This window comes from Panthera leo, chromosome C1, assembly GCF_018350215.1.
Source record: "Panthera leo isolate Ple1 chromosome C1, P.leo_Ple1_pat1.1, whole genome shotgun sequence".
Taxonomy (NCBI): Eukaryota; Metazoa; Chordata; class Mammalia; order Carnivora; family Felidae; genus Panthera; species Panthera leo.
This window is the reverse complement of record NC_056686.1, coordinates 220,356,465-220,374,956: the sequence shown is the minus strand read 5'-3', so window position 1 is coordinate 220,374,956 and position 18,492 is coordinate 220,356,465. Positions and strand designations below refer to the sequence as shown.

The 18,492-nt window shown below is 62.0% G+C and overlaps 2 protein-coding genes and 1 long non-coding RNA gene across 3 annotated transcripts; 1 reads left to right on the top strand and 2 right to left on the bottom strand.

Annotated features, from left to right (window-relative positions):
• Positions 1-4,600: 4,600 nt before the first annotated feature.
• Positions 4,601-10,811, bottom strand: NEU4 (neuraminidase 4). Its single transcript, XM_042950866.1, has 5 exons — positions 10,514-10,811; positions 8,107-8,211; positions 7,346-7,549; positions 6,997-7,252; positions 4,601-5,989 (listed from the first exon to the last, which is right to left on the bottom strand). The coding sequence occupies exons 3-5, from the start codon at positions 7,544-7,546 to the stop codon at positions 5,004-5,006; spliced, it is 1,443 nt and encodes a 480-aa protein (XP_042806800.1). The 5' UTR covers positions 7,547-7,549; positions 8,107-8,211; positions 10,514-10,811; the 3' UTR covers positions 4,601-5,003.
• LOC122226912 lies at positions 8,989-11,808 on the top strand. The gene is made up of 3 exons (XR_006205813.1): positions 8,989-9,067; positions 10,801-10,922; positions 11,376-11,808. It is a non-coding gene; the product is annotated as an uncharacterized LOC122226912 (long non-coding RNA).
• A 2,980-nt stretch (positions 11,809-14,788) lies between these two features.
• On the bottom strand, positions 14,789-18,229 carry GAL3ST2 (galactose-3-O-sulfotransferase 2). The gene is made up of 3 exons (XM_042950865.1): positions 18,013-18,229; positions 16,597-16,861; positions 14,789-15,696 (listed from the first exon to the last, which is right to left on the bottom strand). The coding sequence occupies exons 1-3, from the start codon at positions 18,135-18,137 to the stop codon at positions 14,878-14,880; spliced, it is 1,209 nt and encodes a 402-aa protein (XP_042806799.1). The 5' UTR covers positions 18,138-18,229; the 3' UTR covers positions 14,789-14,877.
• Positions 18,230-18,492: the final 263 nt, after the last annotated feature.

The window sequence follows — 18,492 nt, the reverse complement described above, 5'->3', positions numbered from 1 at the left end:
GGCCCTCCAGGCGGGGACACGCGGTGCCATCGAGACACCACCCCCCCCCCAGGTTGACTGGTAGGTGTGACCATCCCAGTGAAAACCCACTGCGACTGAAAAGTTCGTATGGAGAAGCAAACAAGAAGAAGAAACCTAGGAAACCAAGCGAAGGAGAGCAGCTGTATCAGACCTCCGGCTCGAAACGGTGGTGCTCACACACGAGAGGTGGGACACTGGGAAAGGACATCCTGCAACAGAGGGCGTGAGCAGCTATTCGAAAAGCACCAGGTGGACTCCGTGCGTGTGCCAGGGACTTGCACAAATCCCAAATACAAGCGTAAGACGGAAACCCGAGCAGACGCAGAGGAAGACGGGCGAGGTCCTTCACGCTGGAGCAGGAAAGCCTCCCCACAGCGGCTCGAAACCACAGCACCATTAGAGAGATTGACACATTCGACTCTACAAATTGGGGGAAACACTTTAATGTGGCAAAAGGAAAGTCAGAAGCAAACCAGGGGAAAGTATTTGCAATATTATTACACAAAAGGTTAAGACTCCAGTTATGTAAAGACCTAAAATACGGAAAGAGCAAGGCCGATGGAAGGCACGATGGAAAAGTGAGCAGAAGACATGACGAGGCGGCACCACCAACTCACACGCCCACGCGCACACATACGTGCACACGCATGCACGCGGACACGCACGTAACCACACGCGCGCGTGTGTTCCATCTACGTATACTCAGATCCCTTAAGCAACCAAAGGATGTTCCATTTTACTCATAATAAGAAAAACGCAGATTACGACTTACAAATCACCCGCGGGCAAAACTCTGACCGCGTGACAACACGGTGCTGGCGAGGACGTGGAGAGACAGCCCTGGAGCGGCCGGGGGCGACAAGGCCGGACTGGAGGACTAGGCACCAGCCAGTGGTTAGAGAAACATGTGCCCTTTGACCCCTAAGCCCCACCTATATAACTCCTCCCGGGGGTGAGCCAGCCGCCAGGACCCCGCGTGCACCCCAGGCAGGCAGCAGGAGTCGGGGGAACCCCAGGGGCAACTCACTGCCCCCCAAAAAAGGAACTGAGCTGGGGGCTCTACTCAAAGACAAGGGAGCACTTTGAGCACGAAAATACCAATTAAAATTAACATATTTTGAGTATGTTTTAAAAGAGGTAAGTTCGTATTCTAAAAAAAGAAGAAGGAGGGGGAGAAAAAAGAAGACAGAGGAGCACGCAGCAGAGAGGGAAGGAAGCGGTGGCCTCACCAAGCCACCGGCCGGGCCACCCACTGGCGGCAGCGCCGCGGCTCAGACAAGAAGTGAGAGAGCGCAGGCACAGTCAGCACTCTGATGCTCGCCTTCCCGGAACACGGCCCCTGCGGCCCGCCTCCACTCATTTTTTCCGTGCCCTGCTCTGCCCCAGTCCCGTGTGTCAACGGCCCTGGCTGGGGCAACTTGCCCATCCCCACCCACGCCCCCCCCACCCCCAGCGGTTCCCTCTCTGCCAGCCTGGCTCATCTCCTGGAGGCTGGCCTCAGGAGGACCGGTGGGGGCCTGGGCTCTTCAGATGAGGCCTGAGACCCTGGCACAGGGCACCCGGGGCCGAGGGCATGTGGCCACCCCGACAGCCCGGGGCCACCAGAGCCCCACACTTGTAGCCCCTCTGGCCAGGAGGACGACCTCTCCCACTACCTGTGCTCACCTTTCCTGGTCTGCAGAGCTGGGGGCAAGCGCCGGCCTCCTCCCGATAGGAATGCAAGGCCGTGTGGGACGGGAGGACAGGAGTCTGTGCCATACCCAGAAATCCAAGGTGGGGGCCCTGACAAAGGTCTCCCGGCAGGAGAAGAGCACAGACCCCAAAGGCAACCCGCCCAGGGGATCGGGAAGGAGGGGCTGGCGGTCCTCACTCCAAGGGTCCCAGCCCCAGCGCGTGGTAACCAATCCCGCGTGGACAGGGGCATGTTTGCGCCTGGTGCAGCTCCTGAGATTTAGGAGAATTCGGGATGGGGTGGGGAGGTGTCTTCCTGAGGGCAATCAAGGCGGCATGGCCAGCATGATGTTGACTCCAATCGCTGGAACCCCTCAACTGCTGCTCAACCGCAGCCCCCTGGGGGCCTTGGACCCGCCGGCTCCGGTCCGGTGGCCCCACCCAATTATGGGGGCCCATGTCTGAGGCTCCTGAGCTGACCGGCTCACAGTGAGGCTGATGACATTGTCACGAGTCCACTGGCCACTTGGATGCTCTCGAGATTATACAACCATTGTCAGGCACTTTCTTCTTTCTCTTTTCTTACTGTCAGAGTGTTTATGGCTATACTTTCTTCTTAAATTAGTAGAAATATTTTTTTTTAATGTTTATTTATTCTTGGGAGAGACAGAGACATGCAGGGGAGGGGCAGAGAGCGAGGGAGACACAGACTCCGAAGGAGCTCCAGGCTCCGAGCTGTCAGCACAGAGCCCGACGCAGGGTTCGAACTCACAAACTGTGAGCTCACGACCTGAGCCAAAGTCGGATGCTCAACCGACTGAGCCACCCAAGCGCCCGAATTAGTAGATATATTTTAAAGCGGTTTTAGGTTTACAGAACTGAGCAGTAAGTCTCAGTACGCCACCCCCATGCCCCCCGCACACACAGCGTCCCCGAGGTTAGCATCCCCCACTGGTGGGGCACATCTGTCCTAACTGATGAACCAGCAGTGATCTGGTACCTCACATCAGGGCTCACTCGTGGCGATGTGCACTCTGTGGGTTTGGACAGATGTACGGTGACACGTACCTACCATTATGGTATGGCACTCGCTGCCCTCACGGCCCCAAGAACCTTCCGTGCCCCACACACACCCCTCTCCTCCCCACAACCTCTGACAGCCACCCGTCTTTTCACTGTCTTCCAAGGTCTGCCTTCTCCAGGATGTCATATGGAATCGCACAGTACGTAACCCTGTCACACTGGCTTCTTTCACTTAGTGACGCACCTTCGGGTTCCTCCATGTATTTCACGGCTCGATAGCGCGTTGCTTTTTGGCGCTGAGTAATCTCCCGCTGTCTGGATAGACCAGTTTGTCCGTTCACCTCCTCAAGGACATCCTGATTTCTTCCAAGGTTTGGCAATTCTGAATAAAGCCGCTATAAACACCATGTGCAGGTTTTTGTGTAGACACGGGTTTTCAACTCATTTGGATAAATACCCAGGAACACGATTGCTGGATCCTACGGCAAGAGTTTGTTCAGTTTTGTAAGAGACGGTGACGCTGTCTTCCCACGTGGCCGCCCCGCCCGCCGCAGGAGAACGCTCCTGCTGCTCCACCCCTCGCCAGCAGGCGGCGCTGTCAGCCCTCCGGACCCGCCGCGCTGATAGGCTAATCGCGTCCTGCTCTTTGTTTTACTTGGTCTTCCCCATGGGGGCATCTTTCCATATGCTCACTTGCCAAAGCACGCAAACAAGTCTTAAAACTCCCAATGAGAAGGCAAACAGCACAGGTAAAAAAGGGCGAAGGCTCTAAACAGACACCTCACCAAAGACGAGCTGCGGCCACTTTGGAAAACAGGCAGGGCAATTTCTTGCAAAGAGAAACTATCCGATAAACCAGCAGGTATCCTGAAATGTTTGGCGGAATTCACGGGGAAAGCCATGTACCCCTGCAGTTTTCCTAGAATGCACATATTTTTTTTTATTTTTTATTATGTTTTTAATGTTTTATTTATTGTTGAGAGAGAGAGAGAGAGAGAGTGTGAGCAGGGGAGGGGCAGAGAGAGAGAGGGCGACACCGAATCTGAGGCAGGCTCCAGGCTCTCTGGGCTGTCAGCATGGCTGACATGAAACCGTCGCGGGGCTCGAACCCACTAACCGTGAGATCATGACCTGAGCCGAAGTCGGACAATCAACCTACTGAGCCACCCAGGTGCCCCAGTGTGTGGAGATTTTAAATTACAGATTAACTTCTTTAATAGGATTTTTCAGGCTATTTTGTCTTTAATAAGTTGTATTTTTCCAGGAATTGTCCATTCATATAAACGGTTCCTAGTATCTTCTTGAAACCTGTGAACATCTGTAGGGCCCTCCTCGTGTGTCCCATCTCGTTCCTGATACTGGATTTGTGCGTTTTGTGTCTTTTATGACCAGCCCCTCGAGGGGGTTATCAGTTTTACTAGCTTTCTAAAAACCCAGCTCTGGCTCTGGCCATTCCCTCTGGTGTCTGAAGTCTCCTGTCCCTCTAGTTCTGCTGCTTCCTTGGACTTCACTTACTGCCACTTTCTAAGGTGCTGGCATCACGGCACCTCCCCCCACCCCCGCCCCCACGGGACCCACCTGGCTCAGCTCAACTCACAGATTGCCTGCGGTGCTCACACAATTAACTTCAACGTCTTTTTCCATGTTCAGTGTAGCGTCTTCTTTGAACCAGGGGTAATTCAGAATTGTGTTTCTCAATTTTCAGACACAAGATTGGAAAAAAAAAAAAATTTTTTTTTTGAGAGACACAGAGAAGCAAGGAAGGGGTAGAGGGAGAGGGAGGGCCAGAATTCCAAGCTCAGCGCGGAGCCCGACGCAGGGCTCGGTCCCAGGAGCCCCGAGATCACGACCTGAGCCGGAATCAAGAGTCGGATGCTGAACCGACTGAGCCGCCCAGTTGCCCCCACAAGGAAGATTTTAAGTTTCCTTTTGTTTTCATTTCTAGCTCAATTTCACTGTGATTTTCATCCTTTGAAGTCTTCTAGAGACTTGACTTCATAATCCAATATAATGTCAATTTTCACACCTACGTGTACTCCAACAGACTGTAGATTCTGTTCTGTGCAGTGCTGTGCGTGTGTCCACTGAGGGAAGCTTCTTGGGCAAGTTGGCCAAAGCTTCTGTGTGCAACCTGATTTTGTCTGCTCACTCTGTCAGTCATTGAGACTTGTATCTACAATTTTCTACTGTAACTGTGGATCTATGTCTCCTAGAAGTCTGCCCACTTTTGTTTCTTATTTCAAAGCATACTATGAGGTATGTACAAATGGGTCGGACCAGAGAGCCCGTCAGGAAGGCCGGCAGCGCTCCAGACGCTTGTCCCCGAGGCCGGGTGGCTTGGGGCCCGGCGGCAGGTTCTGCAGGACCTCACCAAGGGAGAACATGCAGAAGGAGATCTCCTCGTAGGAGACCCTGGCCCCACTCTCAAACAGACAAGCAAAGGTCAGGGCTCCCTTGACAGTTGGCCCGACGGATGCCAGATCAGAGTAGCCACTGGGCCCCTCATAGATCACCCAGGGCTCCGTCCAGCTGTGGGGATCCAGGGGGGACCGGCTCAGATAGATTCCCATATGGAGCCGAGCCCTGCGCCCCACCGGGTGGGAATACAGCAGCCAGGTGGGGCTCTGAGACAGGGTGGCAGGGGGCCCGGGGACCTTCGAGGTCCAGGCCGCCATGATCCCACTGAGCCCAGGCCCCAGGCCAGGCTCTTCGGGGCTGTCCCTACATCCCTCCATCCCGCTGGGCCCCTGGGCCCCTTGGGTGTCTCCAGTACCCTCCTCTGAGGGTTCCCGGACTCCAAGACAGAGGTGTGGAGAGTAGGAGTGGCTCCCGGCACCCACTGGCCATCTACCATTCCTCGGCCTGCTAAAGAGTGGGGCAGGGAAGCCAAGGACGCTGCCCTGGCAGCCCCGGGCGGTCTCGGCCAGGGCGGGCACCAGCTCCCCGGGCAGGAAGGAGGTGCCCTCGTCCGCACTGAGCGCCTGCACGCGGCTCCCCAGGGGGCTCCGGGCGTTGCAGTACAGGATGTGGCCGGCCTGCCCGCTGTCCACCGCGGCCAGCTGGCACTCGCCCGAGCGAAGGTTGGGCACCAGGCCTCCGTGGCGCCAGGTGCGACCGTGGTCGTCACTGTAGAAGGTGAAGGCATGCGGGCTGGTCCTGCAGATCTTGCCAAAGCACTCCCGCCGGTCTACGTGGTACGTGTAGGCAGGCACCAGCAGGCGGCCTGAGCGCAGCTGGATGCCGTGGCCCGGGCCCACGGCAAATGTGGCCCAGTCTGCAGAAGAGGGACTGCTGATCATCCGAGCTGGGAGGCAGCCTTGGCGGAAGCCAGACGCCACCGCCCTGGGGGTCAGGGACGATCTGGAGCCAGTGCCTCAGATGTGGGGACAGCTCATGAGGAAATGGGGGACTGCACCCCCACCCGCACTCCTGCCGGCCACTCCGAATCCCCTAGGGCTGGACAAGCCTCTCTTCGCCACTAGCGGGAGCAGGGAGCCCGGGCAGGTGGCTCTGCCAGGCTCTCCGGACGGCATCAGGTAGCTAGTCCCTGGGCCCGGGGGGGCAGCCACTGGCAGTGCTCAGCGTGAGCCCTGCCCAGAGGGGCAGCCAAGGGCAGAAGGGGTACAAGGACCCTCAGGGTGGGGTCAGGCCCTGGGCCTGGGTGGCATGGGGTAGGGTCCACAGGAACAGAGAGCTCTTCGGAGCAGCTCTGTGTGTCCTGGCCAGGTCTCAAAGCCTGCCACATCCCCTCAGCTCAGCTCCCACCTACAAGGATCAGCGTGACCCCTGGGCCAGTGTCGCCACACCACGGTTGGGGTCGCCTCGGGGGGGCAGTGGGTGCTATGGCCCTCGCGGAGGGGGCAGCAGGAGTGGAGGAAAAGCTTTAGGGTCAGGCCACCTGCCTGGCCCTGGGCTGGACACACCCCCCCCCCCCCCACCACCGGGGTCCGGGTGCTAAGAAGGAGGGGCCTCAGCGCTCAGAGGGAGACGGGCTTGGTTAGATGAGCCTGTTCCTGCCGCCAGGAGGTGGGGGTGACCAACACCCATTCACGGGACTGAGGGGTTCGGAGGGGCGGGGGGGGGGGGGGTCAGTCCCAAGAAACGGTGTGGAGGAGTAGGCAGCCACGTGACCTGCAGACGGACCCTTCCCCCGCCCCCGCAGTGCAGAGCCCCCCTCCCGTCACCTGGTGAACCTGGTGAGACCCCTCCACTCTGCAGGCCCCCTCCCAGCGCAGACCCAGCCGAGCGGACCCCACCCCGAGCGAACCCCGCCCCGCCTACCCTGCTCGGCACCGCCCACCGCCTCCTCCGTGAGGTCCCGGGCGGCGCCCCAGCTGCGCCCCGCGTCCCGGCTGGTCACGCAGCAGAGGCGCGCGGCGTTCCTGCCCGCGGCGATCTGCGCGGCCTCGGGGGTGCGGCCCCGCACGGCGATGAAGAAGAGGAAGACGGTGGCCGTGCGCGCGTCGTGCACCGGGCAGGGGTTCATAGACCGGTGCTCCTCCAGGGCGGCCGTCCCCAGCACGCGCGCGGCGCCCCACTGCCGGGGGGGCGGGGGGGGGCGGTCTCAGTTTACCCGCGCGCGGCGGCGGCCCGCCCCGGCCCTGCCCGCGGGGCGCGCCCGGCCACTCACCCGCACGGAGCCCCCCGCCAGCGTGCCCCGTCTCTGCACCAGCCGGTGCGCGTGCGCGTCGTCGGGGCTGAGCCGCTGCTCCGCGAAGGCCAGCAGGGTGGGCGCGGGGGGCACGGGCAGCAGCGCGGGCACGCGGTACGTCAGGCCGCTCCTCTCGCGCTGGAAGAGCACTGTCCGCTCGGGGACGCGCGGGGCCCCCATGCTCTGCGGGGACACCCCCGCCCCCCCCCCCACCCCCGGGGTCAGCGGGCGGGGCTGGCGCGCTCCCCTCCTGTGCGCCTGGATGGGGGAGGGGGCTCTGCGGGTGCAGACGCCCCCACCCACCCGTGCGCCTCCCTGTGCCTCTCCTCCTCGGAGACCACCCTGTCCCGGGCTCCTCACCCCACGTCCACGGCCGTCCCTGCCCACCCCTCCCTCCTTGCCACTGCACCCCCAAACGTCTGCAGTCGACCCTTCCTCCTCTCAACCAGGTCCCCCCGAGAGGGAGCTGCCTGCTCGGTGTCAGAAGCGGGGGGCCCCCGGCCGGAGTGCCCCGACTGCCCGCCCCGTGCCCGGACACAGGCAGGAGGCTGTCCAAGTGGACAATCTGGGCACAACGTTTGGGACACGCAGGGGTTCAGTTTCCCCCAGTAGGGACCCCACGAGCACGGGAGCCACACAAGCACAGAGAGACACAGGTACAGACGCGCTAGACACCCCGAAAATGAGACAGGGAGAGCCGGGCAGGCGGCACAGGTGCCGACACCGGTGCGCACACTCACCAGGCAGGAAGGAGCCTCGGAGACAGAAGGAGCTTGCGTCCCACACCCACGGCCGCAGGCTTCTCGGGGAAGGTGCCCCAGCTGCCGCCACCACCCTGCTCAGACCTGGGGGGGGGGGGGGGCCTGCTGAAACCAAGAGGGGGCGCCAGTGGGGCTCCTGCAGAGAAGGGGCCTGAATTCCAGGTCCCTAGCAGGCCACCTATGGGTGCCGGGGACCAGTCCCTCGGGCTCCTGAGCAAAGCTGGGGTCATGAGGAGGTCCAGCAGAGACACCCCCCACAAGGTGCCCCAAAATGGGTCCCACGTGTGCCTCAAGGGAGGAAGGTACACACCCCAGTGTCCAGGCCCCCCCAGCTGGACCCCACAAGCTGAAGCCAGGTTGGGGAGGGGGTGGTGTGCTTGGGGGCTTCCCAGAGTGGAAGGCTAAGAGGGTGGGGGAGGGGAGGGGAAGGGACCGAGGGGAGGCAACATTCCAGGCACCAGGGGGGCCCTGGCAGGAGGGGGGGGAGATTCAGCAAGGAGAGAGGAGACCCTCCCCACTGCACTCCAGGCCTCTCTTCCACAACCCCGGCCCCACCTGCCCCTGCCCCTGGGCCCCATGCCCCTCACAGCCCCAACCCCCAAAACCTTGGCTGGACACAAGGCCCACAAGCCTTGTGGCTTGTGGCTGGCCCACAAGCAGGGGACAGAGAGTGGCCTAGGGCAGACTTCCTGGAGGCAGCCCCCCTCCTAGGAGTGTGCTCCCAAGGGAGGCTCACATTTGGGGTGCACGTGGAGGCCTCTTTCTCTGATTTGCACAAGACAAATGAGGGCTGGCCCAGCCCCTCCCCCCCACCCCCCCCCCTCCACCGCAGGGACGGGAGTGAGTGAGCAGAGAGGCCCAGGGGACCGCAGGCAATAGGGGCAGGGGTGCCACACGCCGAACTTGGAGCAGCCAGAGGCCCACCGCCAGGCACCGGGAGGTAACTGGCACCTGAGGGCACTGAGGGGAGGGCGAGGCAGGGAGGCGGGAGAGAGCGAAACACCCCACGTCACGCTCAGAGTACCCCTCTCGGCAGATCAAGCCCCCCCACACACAGGCACGGCCAGTGCGTGTCTGAGGAGACAGGATGCAGAGGGGTGACCGGTCACGGGAACGAGCACCCACCGCAGGAGCGGCCTCGCCGGGACACACGGGAGGCCTTGCCGCTGGCTCGGCCTCCTCTCCTGAGGTCCCCCAAACAGACAGACGTGTCCGCCTCAGTCCACCTCAGCCCAGGGCCACCTGCTCCCGAAAGGCTCTCGTGGGCGGCACGCGGGCCCACCCCACTGCCCGCCCCACCCCCACCACAGCCTCTGGGGCTCTGAGAGCAGCTTCCTGTGTGCTGGAAGCCCCCCGGCCCGCCCCCAGTCTGCATCCAAGGGGCAGTTGTCCCCAAGCAGGAAGCAGGTGCACATGCCACGTGTCCCCAAAGGCTGAATGGACACAAGGGGACATTCTCTCCACTTGGCTCACTCCACAGGCCCTGAGACCACCTGGGCTGGTGTCGGGGAAGGCAGAGGCTCCGGGCCCAGCCCACCCCCACCCTGCGGACAGAGCAGGAGAAACGGAGGTTCCCCAGACCAGCGGCTCGCGCTGCTGGCTGCACAGAGCAGGGCAGGGCGGCCGGGCCCTCGGCGCTGTCTTTGTCTAGGCCAAGCCGCGGGTTTCGGCAGAGCCCAAAGTCCCAGGAAGACCCCCTCAAGCGAAAAGGAAGAGCAGGGCCCCGGGGGCTCCCAGATGAGCAGGTAGCAGGGGTCTGCCTGACCAGGATAGGACGGCTGTGTCCCAACATCCTGTCTGGGCTCCCTGGAGCACTCAGGACAGCCCTCCGGACCAGCACGTCTCCTGTCCCTTGGACCAGGATCCTTGCCTGCTGCAGGGTACTTAAATGCACGCACACGAAGACAGCATGAGGACAGACGGGCTTTGCAGACAAGCGGACAGAGGGGCCCTCTTAGCTCCGTCACTGCCCTGCCGGATGGGAATCCGGTCTAACCTGCCTGTCCTGTGCCCTGTCAGGGGCAAGGACTCAATTACAACCCTGTGCCTGGTGGAGTGTGGCCTACACACCCGTCGGATCCTGCAGGCTGGGACGGTGCCCCTGGCATTGAGCCCCTGCACCCTGTCTGCATCACCCAACCTCTAAATCTACCCCTGGGGCCCTTCGGCACACCTGTCACTTGGGCCAGGACCTCATCCCACGGCGGGGGGGGGTGGGGGGGGGGTGGGAGGGGGGGGGGCGGGCATCCATGTGGAACCTCTGGCTGGACGGCCCTCACTCCAGGAACCCACTGCCCTCTGCCCAGAGAAGGGCCGCCAGGGAGGGAACGGAGCGCCGTTTCTGGCCCTCGGGGCTGGGGTGCAGGTGAGCGGGGAGGGGACTCACCGGGCACCACAGGGAGGCTGAAGAGCTGGCTGTGGGGCAGCAACAGGAGCGCCTGCTTCTCCAAGCCCCTGAGCAGCACAGAGACAGAGACCGGCCCGCTGTGTGGGCGGGGGCCGGGAGCTGGCGGGATCCCAGGGCCGCGTCAGGACCCAGGATCCAGGACCCTCCCGCCAGCTGTGCGACTAAAGCCTGTGCAGCTGGGAGAGCGGGTGGAGGTGCAGAAGGGCACCCCGGGGAGGGGCCGGGCGTCGCGACAGGGCCACACTGCATTCCTCTCTGCTGCTCAGCTCTCTCCACCCTGGAGTGTCGGGGCTCACCCTCCAGCAAAGGGCCACGGCGGACCTCTGAGCTGGACCCGGATATCCGCTGCCCGCAAGCCTCGCCAGAGACACCTGCCGTGTGAAGCCGAGTGAGCGCTCAGACCCCCGGCCACGCGCCGTGACCCCCACACCGCCCCGGGGGTGCCGGGCCCTCTGGCTCTCACCGGACCTCAGCCCTGCGTCCGTGCTGGGGAGCCAGCTCAGGCCTGGCGGGCCGGCACCCCACCCCCTTCCTAGCGCCAGCCACCTTGCCACGCTGGCCCCTTCCACCAGGGCCCACTTCCCGGGGGGCCGCTGCCCGGGCCGGGGCTCCAGGGGAGCCCTCAGCACCCCAGCTGCCGTCCGTGGAAAGGCCGAGGGGCCGTCCTGCTCAGGAGCCCCCTGGGCCCCACCCTCTGACGCTCCGTCCCCTGCCCCTCCCTCTGACATGGTGTCACCTGCAGGACCCTGAGACCTGAGCTCTACTGCCACCCACTTGTCCCCCCGACCTTCATCCCCCATCCTTCCCGAAGCTCTTCCTTCCCCCTCATCTCCTCATTCAGGCACAAGACCCGACAGGTAAAGCATCCCGTGGAGGAAACTCAAACTTCCCCCAAGCAGCAACGACAGTCTGGGCGAAGAGCTCTGGGGGCCCAGACCGCCCAGACCAGTGTGAGCTCAACCCCCGACTCACGCCTGCGCAGACGGACCGCGGGGTGACCCACGGAGCCACCGACGGTTACCCTCACCTCATTGTAACGTTCCATCCCCCATCCAAGGAAGAGCCCAAGCCTCATTTCTACAACACACGGCGTGTGTGTCCGCGGAAGGTTTCCTTCAGGCCCGTGTGTGACCGCGTGCCCGCCTCTACACGGGATGACGAGGCTCCCCTTTCTGAATATTCCATCCTAACCCTAAATGAAAGGAACCCAGCCACCCTTGCTCGAGGGTCACGGCTTTGGAAGTGATTTCCCGTGATCTCCTTCTTTGCCGCAAATAAAGTCTTCTTTGTGTGCTAACTCGCCTGGTGGAGGTTCTATGTGTGACTCACCAAGGAGGGAACTCACGTCAGGCGTTACAACAGGACTTGGAAGGGGAAACCGAGCTCTGGGGAGATAATGACATCATAAGATGTCCACGTAGGGATCATAAACCTGCCGGGACTGTTCAGGTCCCCGGGGGGGCACCTGGGGAGCGGGTGGGAGGCGACCCCGATGCCGGCCAGGCCACTGGGCAGCAAGGATGTCCCTAGCCGGCAGCCTGCGCCCAGACGGAAGCCCGGAGATCTGCCGTGGAAGGAACGGGAAGACGGGGAAGGAGTCGGCACAGCCTCCCCACCTCTCAGGGCTCCACTCACACCATCTCGCTCCCCGTGTCCCCCAAGTCTGGGCCTGATGCAGTCTGATGGGCCCCCCACGGAGCCTCCAAGTCACGTGGGCAAAGTGCCCACGTTCAGCAGGGCCGTCTAACCACAATACCCACTGGGGCCTTGGAAGGAGGAGACTCTTGGACAGGCCTCCTTCCCTCTGCGTAAGGATTTGGGATTCGGGTACTTTGCGGGTTGTTTTTATTTTTTTAACGATACCAAGGAGTGCTTAGTAAATAATTCACCGTTTGGAAAACTTTTATTCATAGAGATTTTCTAAGTAAGCCGTTAATAATCTTTCACGTGTATTCATCTGAAAACCAGCTGTTTTTCATGTGTGACAACGATCTTTCCTCTAGAAACAGAACAAGAGATCTATGGGTTCTGTTTTGTTTTCTGGTGTGGTTTTTTTTTTTTTCTGTTTTTTTTTTTTTTTAATTGAAGTGTAGTTGACATACGACACTATATTAGCTTCAGGTTGGAACACAATTATATGCATTACAAAATGCTCACTCCCATCTGCAAACATTATCACAGGACTGACTGCATTCTGTGCTGTGCCCCTCACCCTCATTGCTATTTATTCCCTAACTGGACGTTTGTGCCTCTTATTCCCTCCACCTGGTCACCCATCCTCCCCGACCCCATAATGTTTTAGTGAGACGCCAGCAGGTTTTTAACAAAACATGGAGATTTTACATGAAAACCTGTATTTCCAGCCTCTCCTGAAAAATCAGCCCACAGCCGGCCATCACTTGCCCCCACCCTGACCCCAGCATCACAAAGGCGTTGAAATCCCCCCTCAAAGGGATTTTCTGCCTGGCTTTGTGCTCCCCACTTTTATTGGCTACAGACCCAAGCATTTTAAATACCCCTTTTGAATGGATTTCCTGAACAGATGGTTTTCCGTGTTTTTTTTGTTACAGACCACATGCACTTTACCTTGTAATAAGTACCCCTGAATTTCCTTCCAAAGAGACAGAACCAGTTTACATTCCTGCCAACCTCAAAGGCAAAAGCAAACATCATTGAATTCCTATTATTACTTTGCATTCTTGATGGGCATGCTGAGAACAGACCCCCTTCTGTGGTCCTGGCACTGGGGACAAGACAAGGCATGTCTGTCCTCACCCTGGACGGGCACGCTGGCCCAGGCTAACTGGTGGAGCCTGCCTGACGCCCAGGGCACCCAATTTGAGTCTGTCTTCAAATGGGGGTAATATTTTCATTTCTTTGTGTGGCTATAGTTTCTTACCTATAAATCCCTCACTCTCCTTCTGGGACTCTGTTACCCACGTGCTGCCTAACCTGCATCTGGTCTCCCTTCCGTTCCCCCAGGACGTCCCTCCACGGTCCCCACTGCCCCTGGCTCTCTGCAGCGTCCGTTCTGGTCTTTACTGTCTCTGTGCAGTTTTGGGGAAGTCAGGTTTTCAGTTTCTGATATCCTGTTTTACTCTCAAAAATCTCTGCAATATGTCCTCTAATCTCACTGAAGATTCATTATTCTTAAATTTCCCATTAAACTGATGTCCAAGGTAGTTGCTGCCTGTTCTGATGGCTGGGTGTCTCTGCGAAATGCTGACCCCCTGAAAAGTGCGGCCACGCCCCCTCCACAGGTGCCCCCCGCCCCCTCCCGGCCAGGCAACTGGGGACTTCGGGCCGAGGACCCCGGCGTGGAAGGAAGAAGACCCCGGGCACCCGGCGGACAGGCCAGGCTGAGCCTCCCGGCTGAGCGTGTGAGAGCAGTTCTGGTTCTTGGCTGCCCCACGCACCCCGCTTCTCTCGGGACACGGGGCATCCGGTTCCAGTGTGCACCCCGCCCTAAGCACTGGGCCCCGGGGCAGCCAGGGATCCTGTCCTGCTAGGCAGGGGGTCCTCAGTCCCTCCCCACGGGTGGCACACAGGGGTGCCTGGAAGCCGCCCCCCTCTGGCGCTGCACCCGAGGGCGTCTCCGGCACAAGGGAGGGTGCCGCCAGCCGCGGGGGCTCCTGCGGCAGACACTCCGGGGGGCTGTCCCAACAGGGAGCTGCAGGACTGACCCCCACCTCGTGCTCCGGCCAAACCACGCGTCTTATACACAGTTTGCACATTTCTCGACCTGAAGCCATTCTTCAGCTGGAAAGAAACCTCATACAGCCAAAGAGATGGGAAGCTGAACATTCCAGACTCGCTGCCTCATACCAGTTTCCTGGGCCTGTTATCCAAGTGCCGCACAAGTGTCTCTGTGACCGGCAAGTTCAGGGAGCCACTCTGGGCTCCCTCAGGGACCCATGGCCCTGCTGCCCAAGCCCCTCTGGGCTCTCTGAGTTCCAGTTCTGATGGTTCACGTGTCCAGTGGTTCCTTCCCCCGGCCGTGCTGGCATGCGCTCTGATGGGCCGCGTGTCCCTGTGTGTTCCTTCGTGGGGCGGTGTACTGACGTCTAATTAAACATGCGAGCGGATTCTGTCGAACAGGTTCATGCCCTCAGACCAGGTGTCCCTACTGTCCGAGATCGGGGCCCTCACCGAAAAGGCCCCTCCAGGAGGATGGATCCCGGGTGGGTGCCTTCACAGGGGTCTTCACCCTAAAGAGGGGCTGCTGCGGGAGCTCCCCCTCCCCCCCCCCCCGCCCCGCCCCGCCCCCGCATGAACTGGTGCCACGGCCTCCCCGCCATGACAGTAGGGGGCTGCAGTCACACGGGGGGCCCGACCCCGTCCCTCTAGTCCTCCAGGAAGGGGATGTTCTTGGGGGGCTTCCCCGGGAACTGGCGGGCGTACAGGTGGGCCATGTACTGGAGCTCGGGCGTCACCATCCTCCGGCACATCTGCCGCGTCTGGTTGTCCAGGTCCCGCCGGAGGTTGTAGCCCATGATGTCGGCCACGCCCGACTGGTAGGGGCGCAGCCGGCGGTCGGTGATCTGCGACCGGCTCTTGGCCTCGCCGTCCTGCAGGCACCGCGCCGCCAGCTCCCGCCGCCGCGCCCGCAGCCGCGCCACCTCGGAGCGCAGGCGCCGCGGGCCCAGCTCGGCGCGCACGCGGGCCCACAGGGTGCGGTTGAAGTGCTCGTAGAGGCGCCAGTCGAGGGCGCACCAGCGCCGGGCGCGCGCGCGGGCCTCGGGCGACAGGCCGGCGACGCTGCGCGGGCTGCGCGAGTTGAGCGGGAAGGCCACCACGTCGTCCAGCCGCCAGCGCAGCAGGTGGCGCAGCAGCACCAGGGACTCGTCCAAGTGCTCGGCGATGAGCACCAGCTGGAAGCGCCGCTCCACGTCGGCGAGGCGCGCGCGCACGTACGCCTCGTCGGCCGGCGCGTCGTTGTCGAAGCCCAGGTCGAACCACATGCCGTTCCGGGCGGGGGCGTTGCGCAGGCCCGCGCCGCGGTGGTAGTAGGTGCGCGGGGCGGCCAGGAAGGCGTCCAGGCTGCCCGCCGCCCGGAAGGCGGGCACGTCTTTCCTGTAGTAGGCGAAGGCGGACTCCAGCTGGAAGACGGGGTTTCTGAGGATGGAGAAGTAGAAAGTGTCGTTGGGCATGACCTTCTGCACCTGTTTGGAGACATGACGGGAAGGGCTGGTGACTCCTCTGCCGGGGCACCCGGGGCCGCCTCGCTCCCCTGCCCGCACCCTCCGCCGGCCGCCGTTGTCCAGAAGGATCCGAAAGACCTCGACGGGGGCCCCGCCCCCTCTCCTTGTCCCCCCCCCCCGCCCCCCCCCCCCCCCCCCCCCCCCCCCCCCCCCCCCCCCCCCCCCCCCCCCCCCGCTAAGCCTTCCGAAGGCAGGTCAGGGAAGCCGGCGGGAGGAAGTGACGACCTTTAAACGGAGATCCGAGGGGTGCCTGGGTGGCTCTCGGTGGGTTGAGCGTCCGACATCGGCTCAGGCCATGATCTCATGGCTCCTGAGTTCGAGCCCCACGTCGGGCTCTGTGCTGACAGCTGGGAGCCTGGAACCTGCTTCCGATTCTGTGTCTCCCTGTCTCTCTGCCCCTCCCCTGCTCACACTCTGCCTTTCTCTCTCCCTCTCTCAAAGATAAACCTTAAGAAAACATTTTTAAATACCCTGAGGAGGAGCTGTGAAGAGTGCCCCCTCAAAAGGGGGCAGCAGGTGCAAAGGTCCTGGGGAGGGAGAGGTCGGTGGGTTTGGGGACCAAGAGTGGGAGTCCAGAGACGCAGATGGAGAGGGCGGCAGGCCACGAGGGTGCCCACATCCGACTCCAAAAGCCATTGCAGGCACCCGTCAGCAGGGGAGGGGAGCAAGGTGTGTGGCAGGCCTCGTCCGGCCCCGTGTGAGGCTCCGGCGAGGTCCGCACGCACGCACACCCAGAGCCTTAGTCTCTCCAGCGTGCAGGCCACCCCCACCCCCCACCCCATGGTCACACCTCAAAGCCACAAAGTGCCTGGGGCTGCGTCTCACCCCCTGCACCTCTGCCCTCCTCCGCACACCCCGCACCTCCGGCAGGTTGAACCTCAGGTGGTTGCACATGATGTTGAAATGCCGCTGCGGGCCGGGGGGCTCCAGGCCCTCCACGTAGCGCGCCAGGAAGAGCCAGGGGTAGCCCAGGTGAAAGCGAGAGCCGGCGGGTAGCGCCACCGACAGGTTGTGCGTCTCCGCAAAGCGGAAGAGGATGTTGAGCACCGTGCTGCTGGCGGTCTTGTGCGTCTTGAGGAACATGACGTTGATGATGGGTGGCCCCTCGGCCTGGCCCCCGAGCAGGCTGGGAGGAGAGCACAGCCAATGTCAACCAGGGAGGGCCCACGGGCCCCCCGCCCAGAGAGACCCCCAACCCCACAACCTGGAGACCCTCAGACCATCCACCACCGAGCTGTCCCTAACCCAAGATCCCCTAACCCACACTTTCCCTACAGCAACACCAAAACCTGTGCCCCCCACCCACCAGAGACCCCAACCCTGCAACCCCAGAGGGCCCACTGGCACGGACCTGACTGCTCCCTAAGTGCCACATCATCTGTCCCCCCACATCCCACAGCTCAGTCCCCAGGCCCTGGCACCCTTTCTTTTGCCTCCCAACTTTCTGTTTGGTTCTCAGGGCACCCAGCATGGCTCTGGCCCTGTGGACTGGACACCACACCCAGCATTTCTTGGCTGACTCTTCATGCCTGGACCGGCCAGCCTGACTGCAGGGCCAGAATGGACACTGGTGGCCTCTCTCGTGATCCCATGACAGCACCTCCCAGCTGTGACCAGCCTGGAGAGCGGGCACCTTCCGTGCCCGAGTGCGTGACCGGTAAGAATAACCCAGGATAGTGGGGGAGGGGGGGCGGACGGGATCCAGAAGCTGTGCCAGCCCTGGGTACAACGGGGGGGCCAGCAGAGACCCGGGCAGCTTGGGGAGATCCAACCAGAGGTGGTAGGGTCAGGGAGAAGAGGCCTGGAGCCACACCTTGGGGTGCCCCTTGGGGAGATCCAACCAGAGGTGGTAGGGTCAGGGAGAAGAGGCCTGGAGCCACAAGACCTCCCAGTGGCCAGCCCTGGACCTGGGTGACCACCCCTGAGGACCTGGCTTCACAGAGGACGAACCACTGGCAGGCAGGGGGACAGGGGCCTGGCCGTCCCAGACCTACCGCGGGCCCTGGCCCTGCCTCCCAGCACCTGGTCACCCTCTGCACACAGCGGCTCTGCCCGACACCCAGGCCCGCCCCCGTCCTCCCCGAGCCCTCCCCAGAGGCTGGGCAGCTCACTGTCCACAGGAGACACTGGGAGGGCTCCAGAGGGCTATAGGATCCCTGAAAGGAATGGTCACCAGCCAGTGCTGGATGCCACCCAGAGGTGGACAGCCTGGGGTCTCAGGCACGACTCTGGGAGGGGGCAGTGTCCGAACCATGGGGCACCCAACACAGAACTCACGGTGCGAACAGCCTGATATCCCTGTGCAGGAAGCCAGCCAGCAGGAACACGATCAGGGCCAGAAGGAGAATGGCCTGGAAGCACCTGTGGGGCAGAGCGAGCCCTTCAGCCCCCCTCAGGGGCATGGGTGGGGCCGGCACCACCCCCTCCACCCCCCACCCCTGTCATCCGTGTATCAGCTCCTATCGAGTACCTACCTGCGCCCACCCCATGGGGCCTCTGGGGTGGGGGCTGAGACCCAGGAAGGGCCTGAATCATCAAACTCTACCCCCTCTTGGCCCCGTACTGCACCCTTCCGCTGCTCAGAAGCCAGGAGAAGCTGGGGAGGGGGGCAGCGAGAGGGGCCAGCTGATGAGCCCTCAGCAGGGATCCTTGGGAGTCTGGCCTGCCATAGACCCCTGAGCTCGCACCCCCACGGGCGCATCAAGAGAGGGTCTGAGAGGTGGGACGTCCTGATTTTCCACCACTGGGGGGAGGGGA